The sequence below is a fragment of the Coregonus lavaretus genome (assembly GCF_964263955.1).
Source record: "Coregonus lavaretus genome assembly, chromosome: 1".
Classification (NCBI taxonomy): Eukaryota; Metazoa; Chordata; class Actinopteri; order Salmoniformes; family Salmonidae; genus Coregonus; species Coregonus lavaretus.
Genome location: NC_139988.1, coordinates 42,855,042 through 42,869,775, shown reverse-complemented (window position 1 = coordinate 42,869,775; position 14,734 = coordinate 42,855,042). Strand labels below are relative to the sequence as shown.

Below are 14,734 nucleotides of genomic sequence, written 5' to 3'. Positions count from 1 at the left end.
GAACAGAGCTTTAAGTCAAACACGTTCATTTAGGCCATTACTCATCATATTGAGAAGTCCTGCAACTATTTCATCCTCAAGAAATTGTAAAGTTCCCATCCTGATGCTGATAAGCTATCACCTGAAGGAGAGCTATCCCCTGAAGAAGAGTGGTCTCCCTGGGGCTAACAGCTCGTCACAAACAGTAATGCAATTGAGTCACACCAATGACATCAGAAAAAACGGCCAGAGGATGCTGGCACTGTTGTGCTGGGTGACTGTCACAGGCTTTAGAAGGGCACAGCCAGCAGTCCTGTCGACAGTCCCGTTTTAAAGGTCACAGACTCTGTGGACTTTTTCTAACTTAAATCAAGGTTCTTGACCTCAGGGTGAAACTACTAACATTCAACACTAAAGCAGAGTGTGTGCAGGAAGAGACCTAGAGGGGAAGTAAGGACAGAAGGTTAGGAGAGGTCTCCTACACACAAAAAAGCACAGATAACATTTACATTTTACATTTTAGTAATTTAGCAGACACTCTTATCCAGAGCGACATACAGTTAGTGCATTGATCTTAAAATACTGTAGTTAGGTGAGACAACCACATATCTCAATCATAGTAAGTATGTTTTTCCTCAATAAAGTAGCTATCAGCTGTCAGTGCTAGTAGGGGGGGGGGGGGGAAGTCAAGTGCTAGTGTTATTTCACGAAAAGCAAGTTGTTGTTGTTGTTGTTGTTGTTGTTGTTTTTTTTTTGGGGGGGGGGGTGCTGTGGGATTATTTAAGATACTCTTCAAAGGAGGTAGGGTTTCAGATGTTTTTGGAAGATGGACAGGGACTCTGCTGTCCTAGCTTCAGGGGGAAGCTGGTTCCACCATTGGGGTGCCAGGACAGAGAAGAGCTTTGACTGGGCTGAGCGGGAGCTGCCCTCCTGTAGGGGTGGGAGGGCCAAGAGACCAAAGGTGGCAGAACGGAGTACTCGGGTTGTGGTGTAGGGTTTGAACATAGCCTGAATGTAGGGAGGGGCAGCTCCCCTGCTCTGCTCTGTAGGCAAGTACCATGGTCTTGTAGAGGATGCAAGCTTCGACTGGAAGCCAGTGGAGTGTGCAGAAAAGCGGGGTAACATGGGAGAACTGGGAAGGTTGAACACCAGGTGGGCTGCGGCGTTCTGGATAAATTGAAAGGGTTTAATGGCACAAGAGGGAAGCCCAGCCAACAGCGAGTTGCAGTAGTCCAGACGGGAGATGACAAGTGCCTGGATTATGACCTGTGCCGCTTCCTGTGTGAGGTGGGGTTGCACATTACAGATGTTGCAGAGCATGAACCTGCAGGAGCGAGTCAATGCTTTGATGTTTGCAGAGAACAACAGGGCGTTGTCCAGGGTCACACCAAGGTTCTTTTCACTCTGGGAGGGGGACACCATGGAGTTGTCAACCGTGATGGAGAGGTCTTGGAGCAGGCGGGCCTTCCCGGGAGGAACAGCAGCTCCATCTTGCCGAGGTTGAGCTTGAGGTGGTGGGCCGACATCCAAACTGTGATATCTGCCAGGCACGCAGAGATGCAGGTCACCACCTGGGTGTCAGAAGGGGGGATGGAGAAAAGTAGTTGAGTGTCATCCGCATAGCAATGATAGGAGACACCATGTTTGGATATGACGGAGCTGAGTGACTTGGTGTATAGAGAAAAGAGAAGAGGGCCTAAAACCGAGCCCTGGGGGATACAAGTAGTGAGATTACATGGTGCAGACACAGATCTTCCCCAGGTCACCTGGTAGGAGCGGCCTGCCAGGTAGGATGACAATCCAAGAGTGTGCAGAGCCTGAGACACACAGCCCTGAGAGGGTGGATAGGAGGATAGACCTAGGAGGATAAAAACAGAGAGTCAGCTTTGGCAGTGAAGCGAGCCTCCGTGACACAGAGGAGGGCAGTCTCGGTTGAGTGACCTGTCTTGAAGCCTGACTGGTTAGGGTCAAGAAGACTGTTCTGAGAGAGATAGTGAGAGAGTTGGTCGGAGACAGCACGCTCAAGAGTTTTGGAAAGAAAACAAAGAAGGAATACTGGTCTGTAGTTTTTGACGTCAGAGGGGTCGAGTGTTGGTTTCTTGAGGAGGGGTGCGACTCTGGTCATTTTGAAGTCAGAGGGGTCTGGTATGAGTTGATGAGGAAAGTGAGGAATCAAAGAAGGTCTCCAGAGATGTTCTGGAGGAGGGGATGGGGTCGAGCGGGCAGGTTGTCGAGCGGCCGGACCTCAATAGTCGCAGGATTTCATCTGGAGAGAGAGGGAGAAAGAGGTCATAACGTAGGGTAGTTCTGTGTGAGTGGGACCAGTGGACTCAATAGGCTGAGTGAATGAGGAGTGGATGACATCAACCTTCTTTTCAAAGTGGTTGACAAATTCGTCCGCTGAGAGGGAGGAGGGAGGGGGAGGATTAAGGAGGGAGGAGAAGATGGAAAAGAGTTTCCAAGGGTAGAGGCAGAAGCCTGACATTTAGAGTGATAGAAAGTGGCTTTAGCAGCTGATACAGAGGAAGAGAAGGTAGAGTGGAGGGAGTGAAAGGATACATTTTCACTCAGCTGCCAGCAGCCCTGTTCTGTAAACTCACAATGACTCACTCAGCCATGGAGCAGGAGGGGAGGGCCAAGCCGGCCGGAAGGAAAGGGGACAGTGCGAGTCATAGGTTGCGGAAAGGGAGGAGAGTAGGGTTGAAGAGGCAGAATCAGGAGACATGAGGGAGAAGGATTTAGCAGAAGGAAGAGATGATGGCATAAAAGAGGAGAGTAGTAGGAGAGAGAAAGAAAGTGAATATTGCAAAGACGCATGACCATCTGTGTAAGGGCTGTGTGTGAAGGGTTGGATTAGAGGGAGACAGAAAAGGAAACACAGTAGTGATCAGAGACCTGGAGGGAGGTTTCAGCGAGATTAGTAGGCGAACAGACTCTAGTAAAGATGAGGTCAAGCGTATTGCCTTTCTTTTGAGTGGGAGGGGACTGAGAACAGGTGAAGTCAAAAGAAGCAAAGAGGGGAAAGAAAGAGGTAGAAAGAAATTAATCAAAGGCAGATGTCGGGAGGTTGAAGTTGTCCAGTACGATGAGCGGTGAGCCATCGTCAGGAGTCAAGCTCATTGAGGAAGTCTCTAAGGGCACCTGGTGGGCGATAGATGACAACAATGTAATGTTTGAGTGGGCAAGTGACCGTGACAGCATGGAATTCAAATGAGGAGATGGACAGGTGAGTGAGGGAAAAAATAGAAAATCTCCACTTACGAGAAATAAGTTGCACTTTGCCACCACTGCGACGATCAGATGCTCTCGAACTATGAGAGAACACGTAGTCAGATGACGAGAGAGCAGCTGGAGGAGCACTGTTCTCTGTAGTGATCCATGTCTCTGTCAGGGCCAAAAAGTCTAGGGACTGAAGGGTAGCTTTGGCTGAAATCAACTCAGCGTTCTTGACCGCAGATCGGCAGTTCCAAATTCTGCCGGACACCAGGAATTCCACATGGGTTGTGCGCGCAGGGTACACTAAATTAGATAAGTCATTAAAAATAAAGAGGTCAGGGAAGCACCAAGAAGGGGTTGAATGAAAGGAGCGAGCAAGGTAAAGGCATTGTCCAACATCGTTTTCATCTCCTTTAATTCAGACAGAGAATCAAGCCTCTATAGCTTGACAAATTCAAACAATTTTTTGAGAAAGCACCTTTTACTATGTCATTGTCAATGAGGAAAACCCAGTCTCCAAACAATCCCTCTGAAGAATGCTCCACATAATTTGTCTGAATGTGTCCATCCTGTGAAATGTACTATTATGTAGTGAGGGCGACACTTGCACTCAACAGGAGGTCCAACTCTATTCAAGCAGAAGATGGATATGGAATGCCACACACACAGTGAAAAATACAGAAACATAAACACATACACACTAGGGCTGGGAATTGCCAGGGACCTCACGTACAATAGTATCACGATCCTTAGGTGCTGGTACGATATGTATCGCGATTTATCACGATTCTATATGTATTGTGATTCGATACTGCAATTGTATTGCAATTAGATGTTCCAAACATATTGCTCACTATATGTCTGCTACAGAGGGACAAGAGAGAGCCATGAGAAAACTAGTTTTGATCAGTCATGGAAATAAAAGTGCTGAAAACACGTTGGCGCAGATTTCTTTTGGGTCACTAGTACCGGCGACGAGCCCTAACAATTGTTTGATTTAAGAATTTATATGATATCATCCAAAATAATGTTGCGATACTCTACTGTATCAAAAATTAATATAATCCCTAATACACACACCCTGAGGGGTTGGCTGGCTGGTCTCACTCTCTCTCTGTGTGTGTGTGTGTGTGCGTGTGTGCGTGTGTGTGTGTGTGTGTGTGTGTGTGTGTGTGTGTGTGTGTGTGTGTGTGTGTGTTTGTGTGTGTGGCAAAGTATAGTTGGTATTGATCAATGAGGTAGATCGTAGCAAATAATCTAACAGATTGATTGGATCTATACACAGCTCACCTTGAGGCAAACTGGCCCTTAGTGGATTCCACCTCTATCACACACACACACATACAAGCCAAAATAAAGGAAACACCAACATAAAGTTATCTTAATAGGGCGTTGGTCAGCCAGAACAGCTTCAATATGCCTTGGCATAGATTCTACAAGTGTCTGGAACTCTATTGGAGGGATGTGACACCATTTTTCCACGAGAAATTCCATCATTTGGTGTTTTGTTGATGGTGGTACAAAACAACCCAGAATATCCCATGCGTGTTCAATTGGGTTGAGATCTGGTGACTGGGACACACACACGCACGCACACACACACACACACACACACACACACACACACTTTAAACCCCCTATGCTCCTTTGAGACCCCTCTTTCAAAGTCACTGAGATCTCTTCTTCTAGCCATGATAGCAAAAATAATGGGCAACGGCATTTTTATACATGACCCAAAGCATGATGCGATGTTAATTGCTTAATTAACTCAGGAACCACACCTGTGTGGAAGCACCTTTCAATATGCTTTGTATCCCGCGATTACTCAAGTGTTTCCTTTATTTTGTCAGTTACCTGTATACAGTGGATTCGGAAAGTATTCAGACCCCTTCACTTATCCAAATTTGTCACATTTACATAAGTATTCAGACCCTTTACTCAGTACTTTGTTGAAGCACCTTTGGCAGTGATTAAAGCCTTGAGTCTCCTTGGGTATGACTACAAGCTTGGCACACCTGTATTTGGGGAGTTTCTCCCATTCTTCTCTGCAGATCCTCTCAAGCGCTGTCATGTTGGATGGGAAGCGTCGCTGCTCTGCTATTTTCCGATCTCTCCAGAGATGTTAGATCGAGTTCAAGTCCGGGCTCTGGCTGGGCCACTCAAGGACATTTAGAGACTTATCCCGAAGCCACTCCTGTGTTGTCTTGGCTGTGTGCTTAGGGTCGTTGTCCTTTTGCAAGGTGAACCTTCGCCCCAGTCTGAGGTGCTGAGCGCTCTGGAGCAGGTTTTCATCAAGGATCTCTCTGTACTTTGCTCCATTCATCTTTCCCTCGATCCTGACTGGTCTCCCAGTCTCTGCCGCTGAAAAACATCCCTACAGCATTATGCTGCCACCACCATGCTTCACCGTACGAATGGTTTTGGCCAGGTGATGAGCGGTGCCTGGTTTCCTCCAGACAAGAGGCTTGGTATTCAGGCCAAAGACTTCAATTTTGGTTTCATCAGACCAGATAACCTTGTTTCTCATGGTCTGAGAGTCCTTTAGGTGCCTTTTGTCAAACTCCAAGCGGGCTGTCATGTGCCTTTTACTGAGGAGTGGCTTCCGTCTGGCCACTCTGCCATAAAGGCCTTATTGGTGGAGTGTTGCAGAGATGGTTGTCCTTCTGGAAGGTTCTCCCATCTCCACAGAGGAACTCTGTCAGAGTGACCATCAGGTTCTTGGTCACCTTCCTGACCAAGGCCCTTCTCCCCCGATTGCTCAGTTTGGCCGGGCGGCCAGCTCTAGGAAGAGTCTTGGTGGTTCCAAACTTCTCCATTTAAGAATGATGGAGGCCACTGTGTTCTTGGGAACCTTCAATGCTGCAGAATTGTTTTGGGACCCTTCCCCAGATCTGTGCCTTGACAAAATCCTGTCTCGGAGCTCTACGGACAATTCCTTCGACCTCACGGCTTGGTGTTTGCTCTGACATGCACTGTCAAATGTGGGACCTTATATAGACAGGTGTGTGCCTTTCCAAATCATGTCCAATCAATTGAATTTACCACAGGTGGACCCCAACCAAGTTGTAGAAACATCTCCAGGTTGATCATTGGAAACAGCTCAATTTCAAGTCTCATAGCAAAGGGTCTGAACACTTATGTAAATAAGGTATTTCTGTTTTTTATTTTGAATACATTTTTAAAAAATTCTAAAAACCTGTTTTCGCTTTGTCATTATGGGGTATTGTGTGTAGATTGATGAGAAAAAAACATCAATTTAATCAATTTTAGAATAAGGCTGTAACGTAACAAAATGTTTAAAAAAGTGAAGCGGTCTGAATACTTTCCGAAAGCACTGTTTAAACAATACAATCTGAAAACCTCTGCACACCCACAATATCAATAGAATCTGACTGAGCCTAAACTTCTCAAAAACACAATCAACTTGAAATGCCACAGTTCTGATATCTACCTCTTGAGGTGTTCGTATTTTAGGTCTAGAGGCAAAGAAAACAGAACTGTTGCTCCTAAACTCAACGTTTATTTTAGCAACCATCCTGTTGAAGAGCCGTCAGTGTCAGTGACACTGTGTCAGTGACAATGAGACAGCTCAGTCAAGGGAGTGTACTTCCTTCAACACTATGTCCCTGCTCAGTAGCCTACATGGATTAGCTGAGCTAGAGGACCACAATGCAAATGTGTCCCTGAGATTTTTCCATCATTCTCAAACTTGATAATGTTTCATTGTACAGTTTGTGCTGCTATTTCTTCTTTATGTGATTTATCCTATCAATACAAATATATTCAGTCAGCATTGGCAGTAACGGGGATTCCTCCCATGTCCAGATCTAAAGAGAGCAAAAGCCTGTTTGTGTCCATTTAATCAACAACACACAATGTTTACTGCACACACAAAAAAATAACTTAGTATTCAACCATTCTCTCTTGCAGAACGAATAGACAGCTGTTTTGTCTTTCTAGGAAAATTCCCAGTTACCAATTTTTTATCCAATAAGGTACTTAGAATCCATAAACGCTGCTACAGATTGTATCATTTAAATCAGTGGCCTGTATAAAATCAATGCCCCTCCAGTGGCGTCAATCCATAACCGCTTCAATTAACTTGAATTGCCACTGTAACTATTACACACACACACATTTATTTCTGAGTAGTATCCCCCCCACAGAGAAGCAGAGAAGATAATACTATAGCAAACAAAACTTTTATAATGTTTCCATTACTATTGCTATGGGTTGGTGGAGGTTTATAGTGCAGTGCAGTGCCTTTGTCAAGAACACTTAAAGTCACAAATGCTTTGCCACAATGACATTGTAAAGAAAAGTTATAGACAAATAAAACTTTCACAGAGGACTTTTTCGTTTCCAGAATGGACACAGGCTTAACCTCTAGGATTCTGGAATGGGGCCATTTAGACAACTTTTCGTGTCTAAAAAGTTCAGAAAATTTCAAACTTTAACTAAATGGCCCATTCCAAAATCCCTTGAGATCCAGTCTGGATAGACTGTCCTCCTAAATCTAATGGTTATTCCCACTAATGGTTATCCAATCCTGTTTCAAACAACAATAACATTTTAAAGCCTCACACAACCTAACAAAACCCCAATGCCAGACGTACAAATCACAGTGTGTGACGCAGGGTGTGAGTAAAGATACGGTATGTACCTTCCATGACATAGACCAGTGAGCCCACGTCGCCCTCCTTGATGATGCAGCTGTCTTTGCCATACTCCACAGGGTACATGCAGTCCACGATCTCCTGGATCTGAGACAGCTCCAGGTTCTTCATGAAGTCATTGTCTAAGATGGCCTCCTTGATCAGGTCCTTGGAACTGGGGGGATAGAGGAGAAGGGGGTAGCGAAATGGGTTTCATATGGTAATATGTCAATGTAAGGACATGTAAAACACTCATTGGGGATTCATGTTTTCCTTGGCATTGTTTAGGTGGAGTGGATACCCCCTACCCATTTATTTGCCTCTATTTTACAGCATACTGTACCTAGAAAAGCATGGTGGAAACAATGATTGCATAACGCCCTACAAAAAATGTTACCTAGTTTAGAGATTCAGCAGTTTGTCTATGGTGGTGTATTGTGAGCCTGCTGAATTTAAATTCATTATTCAAATGAATATTTAGAAAATAACCCGTTAACCTCTTAAAGATCGGACCCTTTTTTCAATTTTCGCCTAAAATGACATCCCCAAATCTAACTGCCTGTAGCTCAGGACCTGAAGCAAGGATATGCATATTCTTGATACCATTTGAAAGGAAATACTTTGAAGTTTGTGGAAATGTGAAATGAATGTAGGAGAATATAACACATTAGATCTGGTAAAAGATCATACGAACAAAAAAACATGTGTTTTCTATTAATAATTTTTGTTCCATCATCTTTGAAATGCAAGAGAAAGGCCACAATGTAATATTGTAGTTTAGGCGCAATTTAGATTTTGGCCACTAGATGGAAGCAGTGTGTGTGCAAAGTTTCAGATTGATCCAGTGAAGCGTTGCAATAAAATAATAATATGCCATTTAGCAGACACTTTTATCCAAAGCGACTTACAGTCGTGCATGCATACATTTTTGTGTATGGGTGGTCCCGGGGATCGAACCCACTACCTTGGCGTTACAAGCGCCGTGCTCTACCAGCTGAGCTACAATACATTTTACATTTTAGTCATTTAGCAGATGCTCTTATCCAGAGCGACTTACAGTTAGTGAATACATATTTTTTTTTATACTGGCCCCCCGTGGGAATCGAACCCACAACCCTGGCATTGCAAACGCCACGCTCTATCAACTGAGCTACATCCCTGCCGGCCATTCCCTCCCCTACCCTGGACGACGCTGGGCCAATTGTGCGCCGCCCCATGGGTCTCCCGGTGGTGGCCGGCTGCGACAGAGCCTGGATTCGAACCAGGATCTCTAGTGGCACAGTTAGCGCTGCGATGCAGTGCCTTAGACCACTGCGCCACTCAGGAGTACAGTACTGGACTATTTTGTATAAAGTCTGCCCAAATGTGCCGAATAGTTCAATTGATACATTTTCAAGTACGTAACTATAGAGAACATACATTTTGTATTACCTTATCATTTTTGTAAGTTCACACACTCCCAAGAATGTCATACATGATGGATCATTAGCTTATACACTAACTTTCACACATCTAGATGGCCGGGCGTGGTGGGCGTGGAGCCAGAGACATCAGGGGTTCAAACTGTAGAACCCAGTTCCTACATTTGAATATAACTATGCTACATTTTATCTCTGAGACCCATAGGATGACAAATCAGAGCAAGATTACTGAATGTAAGTACATTATTTACCTTCAGAGGTGAATGTATCAAACCAGTTGCCGTGATGCGTTTTTTGTTGTTGTGCACTCTCCTCAAACAATAGCATGGTATTTTATCACTGTAATAGCTACTGTAAATTGGACAGTGCAGTTCGATTAACAAGAATTTAAGCTTTCTGCCCGTATAAGACACGTCTATATCCTGGAAAGTTTGCTGTTACTTACAACAGTCATGCTAATCACATTAGCGCACGTTGGGACACCGATCCCGTAGAGGTTAACAAAAGATGTTCTAAATTCTGTGGTTTCAAGGTGACTCTTATTATTTCAATTTGCTTCAACAGCCGGAACAACCCAAAAAACAAAAGAAATCCATGCCTAATAGAAATGGATTGATCTGACTCATAAGTACACTTTGTAAAGATAAATTAGCTTAGACTTTTCTACAAGGGTAATCCACAAAGCTCTTTTAGGAGATGTGAATTGAGATTAACTGTAGCTCAATTGGTAGAGCATGGCGCTTGCAACGCCAGGGTTGTGGGTTCGATTCCCATGGGCGGACAGTATAAAAAAAATTATGCTCTCACTAACTGTAAGTCGCACTGGATAAGAGCGTCTGCTTAATGACGTAAATGTAAATTATTTTGTGCTATGAATATGCAGTGCAACCTTTTGCTAAGGGATGGTATAATGAACAGTTCTAATCCAAAGTGCAGTAATCAAGAGGTCAGGTGTGTTAATTTGGGACATCTATATTTTAGTAAGTCTAATAAATCAATGTAATATAGCCTACACCAACACAATAAATCCATTATTTATTTTAGGCAGGTCTAAAGAAACATTATGATATGAGCCTATTTCAGAATAGAATAGCATATTCTGAGTCATCCTCGTGTTAGGCCCTGATCTGGCTATGCCATATGTGACCCGTTTCAGGAAACTAGGCGTATGTCGCAGGTCATGACTTCACAGGAGAGCCATTTGAACGTTTTTTATTTTTATTTAATCAAAATTCGTTTTTTGCCAGAAATGCTTTCTGGAACATGTGAACTTTCATGTGCCTTAATACCAAACTTGTATGCCATCTGTAAATATGAATAAAATTGTTAAATTACGAGCCTTGTTGGTTAAGCCACAGAAAAAGACAGCAACCTTCCCACTAGCCATGATTGGCTGAGATAATGAGTGGGCTGGACATGCTGAGAGAGGAGTGAGGATTGGTCTGCCATATAGAAGGCTTCTGTCAGTCTGTGTTGGTAATCCTGTCGAACGCGGCTTTAAAAAAAAATGAATTGTGTAGTGGAGCTGCATATGTGTTGCTCTCCACTTTCTGGAGGATAGTTTTTATTATGCTAATTTGATTTATGCGGTGGTGCGGACATCGACTCTAGGGGGTTATGGTTAGGTTTAAGTTTAGGCATTAACTACAAAATCTTAAGGTTAGGCATTAACTATGAATGGTTAAGGTAAGGCTTAAGGTTTGGGATAGGCTTAAAACAAAAATCTTAAAAACAACTTTCTATCGCTGGATTTGAACTTGCAACCTTTGGAATCAGAAGCAGATGCTTACAACCTTTGGAATCAGAGGCAGATGTCATCTTCCGATGTCCTCAGACATGGATGGACATCGAATACTGACTTGTATCACAGGTGACCTGGCTGTAAAAAAGACGTCATCTGTATGCACTTGAATAGCGAATGGAGGACGCTTTTCCCACGGTTTATTCTCATGCCAGAAATAAATATAGTGATGGGATCCTCCTCTTTTTAATAGAGGCCATCAAAACTCTGTTTTCTCACGCAATTGCATTGAATAGCCTATAGAAATGTTGTGCAACATGGACTTGTAGTAACACTTATTTCATTCCATGCATCAACAAGCTATGAGGATCTGGCTCTCGCTCAAACTCTGAACTCTGATTTTCGATTTCATTTGCATTGATGTCAGAGTGATTAGAGGGACAATAGAGCACTGAGTACCAGGCCATTAGTGACTGGCCGTTAGCAAGTTTGGTAGGCCACTAATGACCATCAGCGGCATCAGAGCGCAGTTTTGGAGAAGCCTAGTTACAGTGACTCACTTGTCACGTGGAATTTGACTGCAGTCATGACTGCCGGAGTGGCGCTAACATGGTCACCGTAACAGCCATAGGTGTGTATTTATTAGTCGCACACCATAGCAAAACGTTTTGCAACTAAGAAGACAGTGACGGATGGAGACAAAGTGAAGCTCAGCTGGTAGAGCACGGCACTTGTAACGCCAAGGTAGTGGGTTCGATCCCCGGGACCACCCATACACAAAAATGTATGCACGCATGACTGTAAGTCGCTTTGGATAAAAGCGTCTGCTAAGTGGCATATTATTATTATTATTATGGAGGTAGAGGTTGACCATTGACAAAAAGGGGATCAGGGGGAGGGGGGGGATACAGGAAGTGGGAGCAGTGCAGAAACCAGGGGGCTGTGTCAAAGCCATTGCTATTTAACAAATGTTTATGTGGCAATGCAGAAACGCTATAGGTGAGCTTGAGGTGTAACGAATGCATTTCCCTCATCTAGCGCCAACCACAATTTGCTAATCTTTGCTAATGTTTGTTCATCTTGCTAGCATTCTTCAAACATATTCCTATCACTAAACATGTCCAACAGTTATTTTACAAAATATCACACGCAAGTAGAAATGTTAACAGTGTTTATTAGAGTTTAAAGTTATATTGTATCGGCAGACTCTACTCATCACCGCGGATTGTTTGTGTCGGAAGTCATTAAAACTTGTTTTTCAACCACTCCACACATTTATTTTTAAGTCGGTTTGGAAATCTACTTTGTGCATGACACAAGTAATTTTTCCAACAATTGTTTACAGACAGATTATTTCACTTATAATTCACTATATCACAATTCCAGTGGGTCAGAAGTTTACATACACTAAGTTGACTGTGCATTTAAACAGCTTGGAAAATTCCAGAAAATGATGTCATGGCTTTAGAAGCTTCTGATAGGCTAATTGACATCATTTGAGTCAATTGGAGGTGTACCTGTGGATGCATTTCAAGGCCTACCTTCAAACTCAGTGCCTCTTTGCTTGACATCATGGGAAAATCAAAACAAATCAGCCAAGACCTCAGAAAATAAATTGTAGACCTCCACAAGTCTGGTTCATCCTTGGGAGCAATTTCCAAACGCCTGAAGGTACCACGTTCATCTGTACAAACAATAGTACGCAAGTATAAACACCATGGGACCACGCAGCCATCATACCGCTCAGGAAGGAGACGCGTTCTGTCTCCTAGAGATGAATGTACTTTCGTGCGAAAAGTGCAAATCAATCCCAGAACAACAGCAAAGGACCTTGTGCAGATAGTGGAGGAAACAGGTACAAAAGTATCTATATCCACAGTAAAACTAGTCCTATTTCGACTTAACCTGAAAAGCCGCTCAGCAAGGAAGAAGCCACTGCTCCAAAATCGCCATAAAAAAGACAGACTACGGTTTGCAACAGCACATGGGGACAAAGATCATACTTTTTGGAGAAATGTCCTCTGGTCTGATGAAACAAAAATAGAACTGTTTGCCCATAATGACCATCGTTATGTTTGGAGGAAAAAGGGGGTTGCTTGCAAGCCGAGGAACACCATCCCAACCGTGAAACACGGGGGTGGCAGCATCATGCTGTGGGGGTGCTTTGCTGCAGGAGGGACTGGTGCACTTCACAAAATAGATGGCATCATGAGGAAGGAAAATTATGTGGATATATTGAAGCAACATCTCAAGACATCAGTCAGGAAGTTAAAGCTTGGTCGCAAATGGGTCTTCCAAATGGACAATGACCCCAAGCATACTTCCAAAGTTGTGGCAAATTGGCTTAAGGTTTACAAAGTCAAGGTATTGGAGTGGCCATCACAAAGCCCTGACCTCAATCCTATAGAAAATTTGTGGGCAGAACTGAAAAAGTGTGTGCGAGCAAGGAGGCCTACAAACCTGACTCAGTTACACTAGCCCTGTCTGGAGGAATGAGCCAAAATTCACCCAACTTATTATCGGAAGCTTGTGGAAGAATACCTGAAACGTTTGACCCAAGATAAACAATTTAAAGGCAATGCTTCCAAATACTAATTGAGTGTATGTAAACTTCTGACCCACTGGGAATGTGATTAAATAAATAAAATCTGAAATATATAATTCTCTCTACTATTATTCTGACATTTCACATTCTTAAAATAAAGTGGTGATCCTAACTGACCTAAGACAGGGAATTTTTTACTAGGATTAAATGTCAGGAATTGTGAAAAACTGAGTTTAAATGTATTTGGCTAAGGTGTATGTAAACTTCCGACTTCAACTGTAATTGGACATTCTAATTACTGAGCACACACACCTGATGGATAACTATGTGAATGTGACCACAGTAACTACAATGTTTATGTGATATTATGTCCTGATATGTGGAAATGTATTGTGGTATTGAACATTCATGTTTAAATTACTGAAAGTGATCGATTATAGCACGTTTTGGACTTCTAACCCCTTTTAAACGTTGTGTGTTTGAGCTACAGACTTCTGGGTTGTACCATTGGATTCAACTTCCTTCTTCTGCATCCGTTGGTACCAATTAGTCTGTGTGATTAACAGGGGCTGAGCTAGAGCAGTGTTTGTGAGACAAGGGCGGCTCCCAAAGGGGCCCAGGGCCAGGTGTTTTTACAGAAACGTCTGAAGAGTCCGAATGATTTCAGCTGCAAACCATATTAAAAGCTATCTATGAAAAGCTGAGAATCTACTAAACATGCACGTGTAATGTTTGGTTCTATGACGCTCACAAGCTACACAAAAGTTGTTAGAATGTAAGGGGTTCTTCTTCATAGAAGATCAAAGGAAATTCCAAGACATAGTGTCTATATTACTGTAATAAGCTCACATAGTTGCTGTCACAAACTTCAAACTCCACACAGTTGTCACTGACTAGTTGGATATTAATTTCCCAAACAATTTCTGTATACTTTAAATACATGCAGATAAATTAAAGTCAGATAAATGAAATATTTTCTGCTGGTCTTGGTGCATTTTGGATAATCCCATTTATATTATTGTTTATTAATTTGATATTCTATATGTCAGTGTTAGTCACCGCTTTGTTAATATCCATGGTGCCGGCTCAGACTCTGCACCTGTAAATACAGTGCCTTCAGAAAGTATACACACCCCTTGACATTCTGTTGTGTTACAGCCTGAATATATAATTTTTT

The 14,734-nt window shown here is 43.1% G+C and overlaps 1 protein-coding gene across 2 annotated transcripts in view; it reads right to left on the bottom strand.

Annotated features, from left to right (window-relative positions):
* The window catches only part of LOC311129343 (cGMP-dependent protein kinase 1-like), a gene marked incomplete at both ends in the record, with an annotated part of 187,012 nt that overhangs the window by 142,919 nt on the left and 29,359 nt on the right, over positions 1-14,734 (bottom strand). For both annotated transcript variants that reach the window (XM_084161611.1, XM_084161612.1), the window contains one exon: positions 7,859-8,025. In XM_084161611.1, the coding sequence (XP_084017737.1) occupies positions 7,859-8,025 (167 nt within the window). The remainder of the gene's footprint in view (positions 1-7,858; positions 8,026-14,734) is intronic.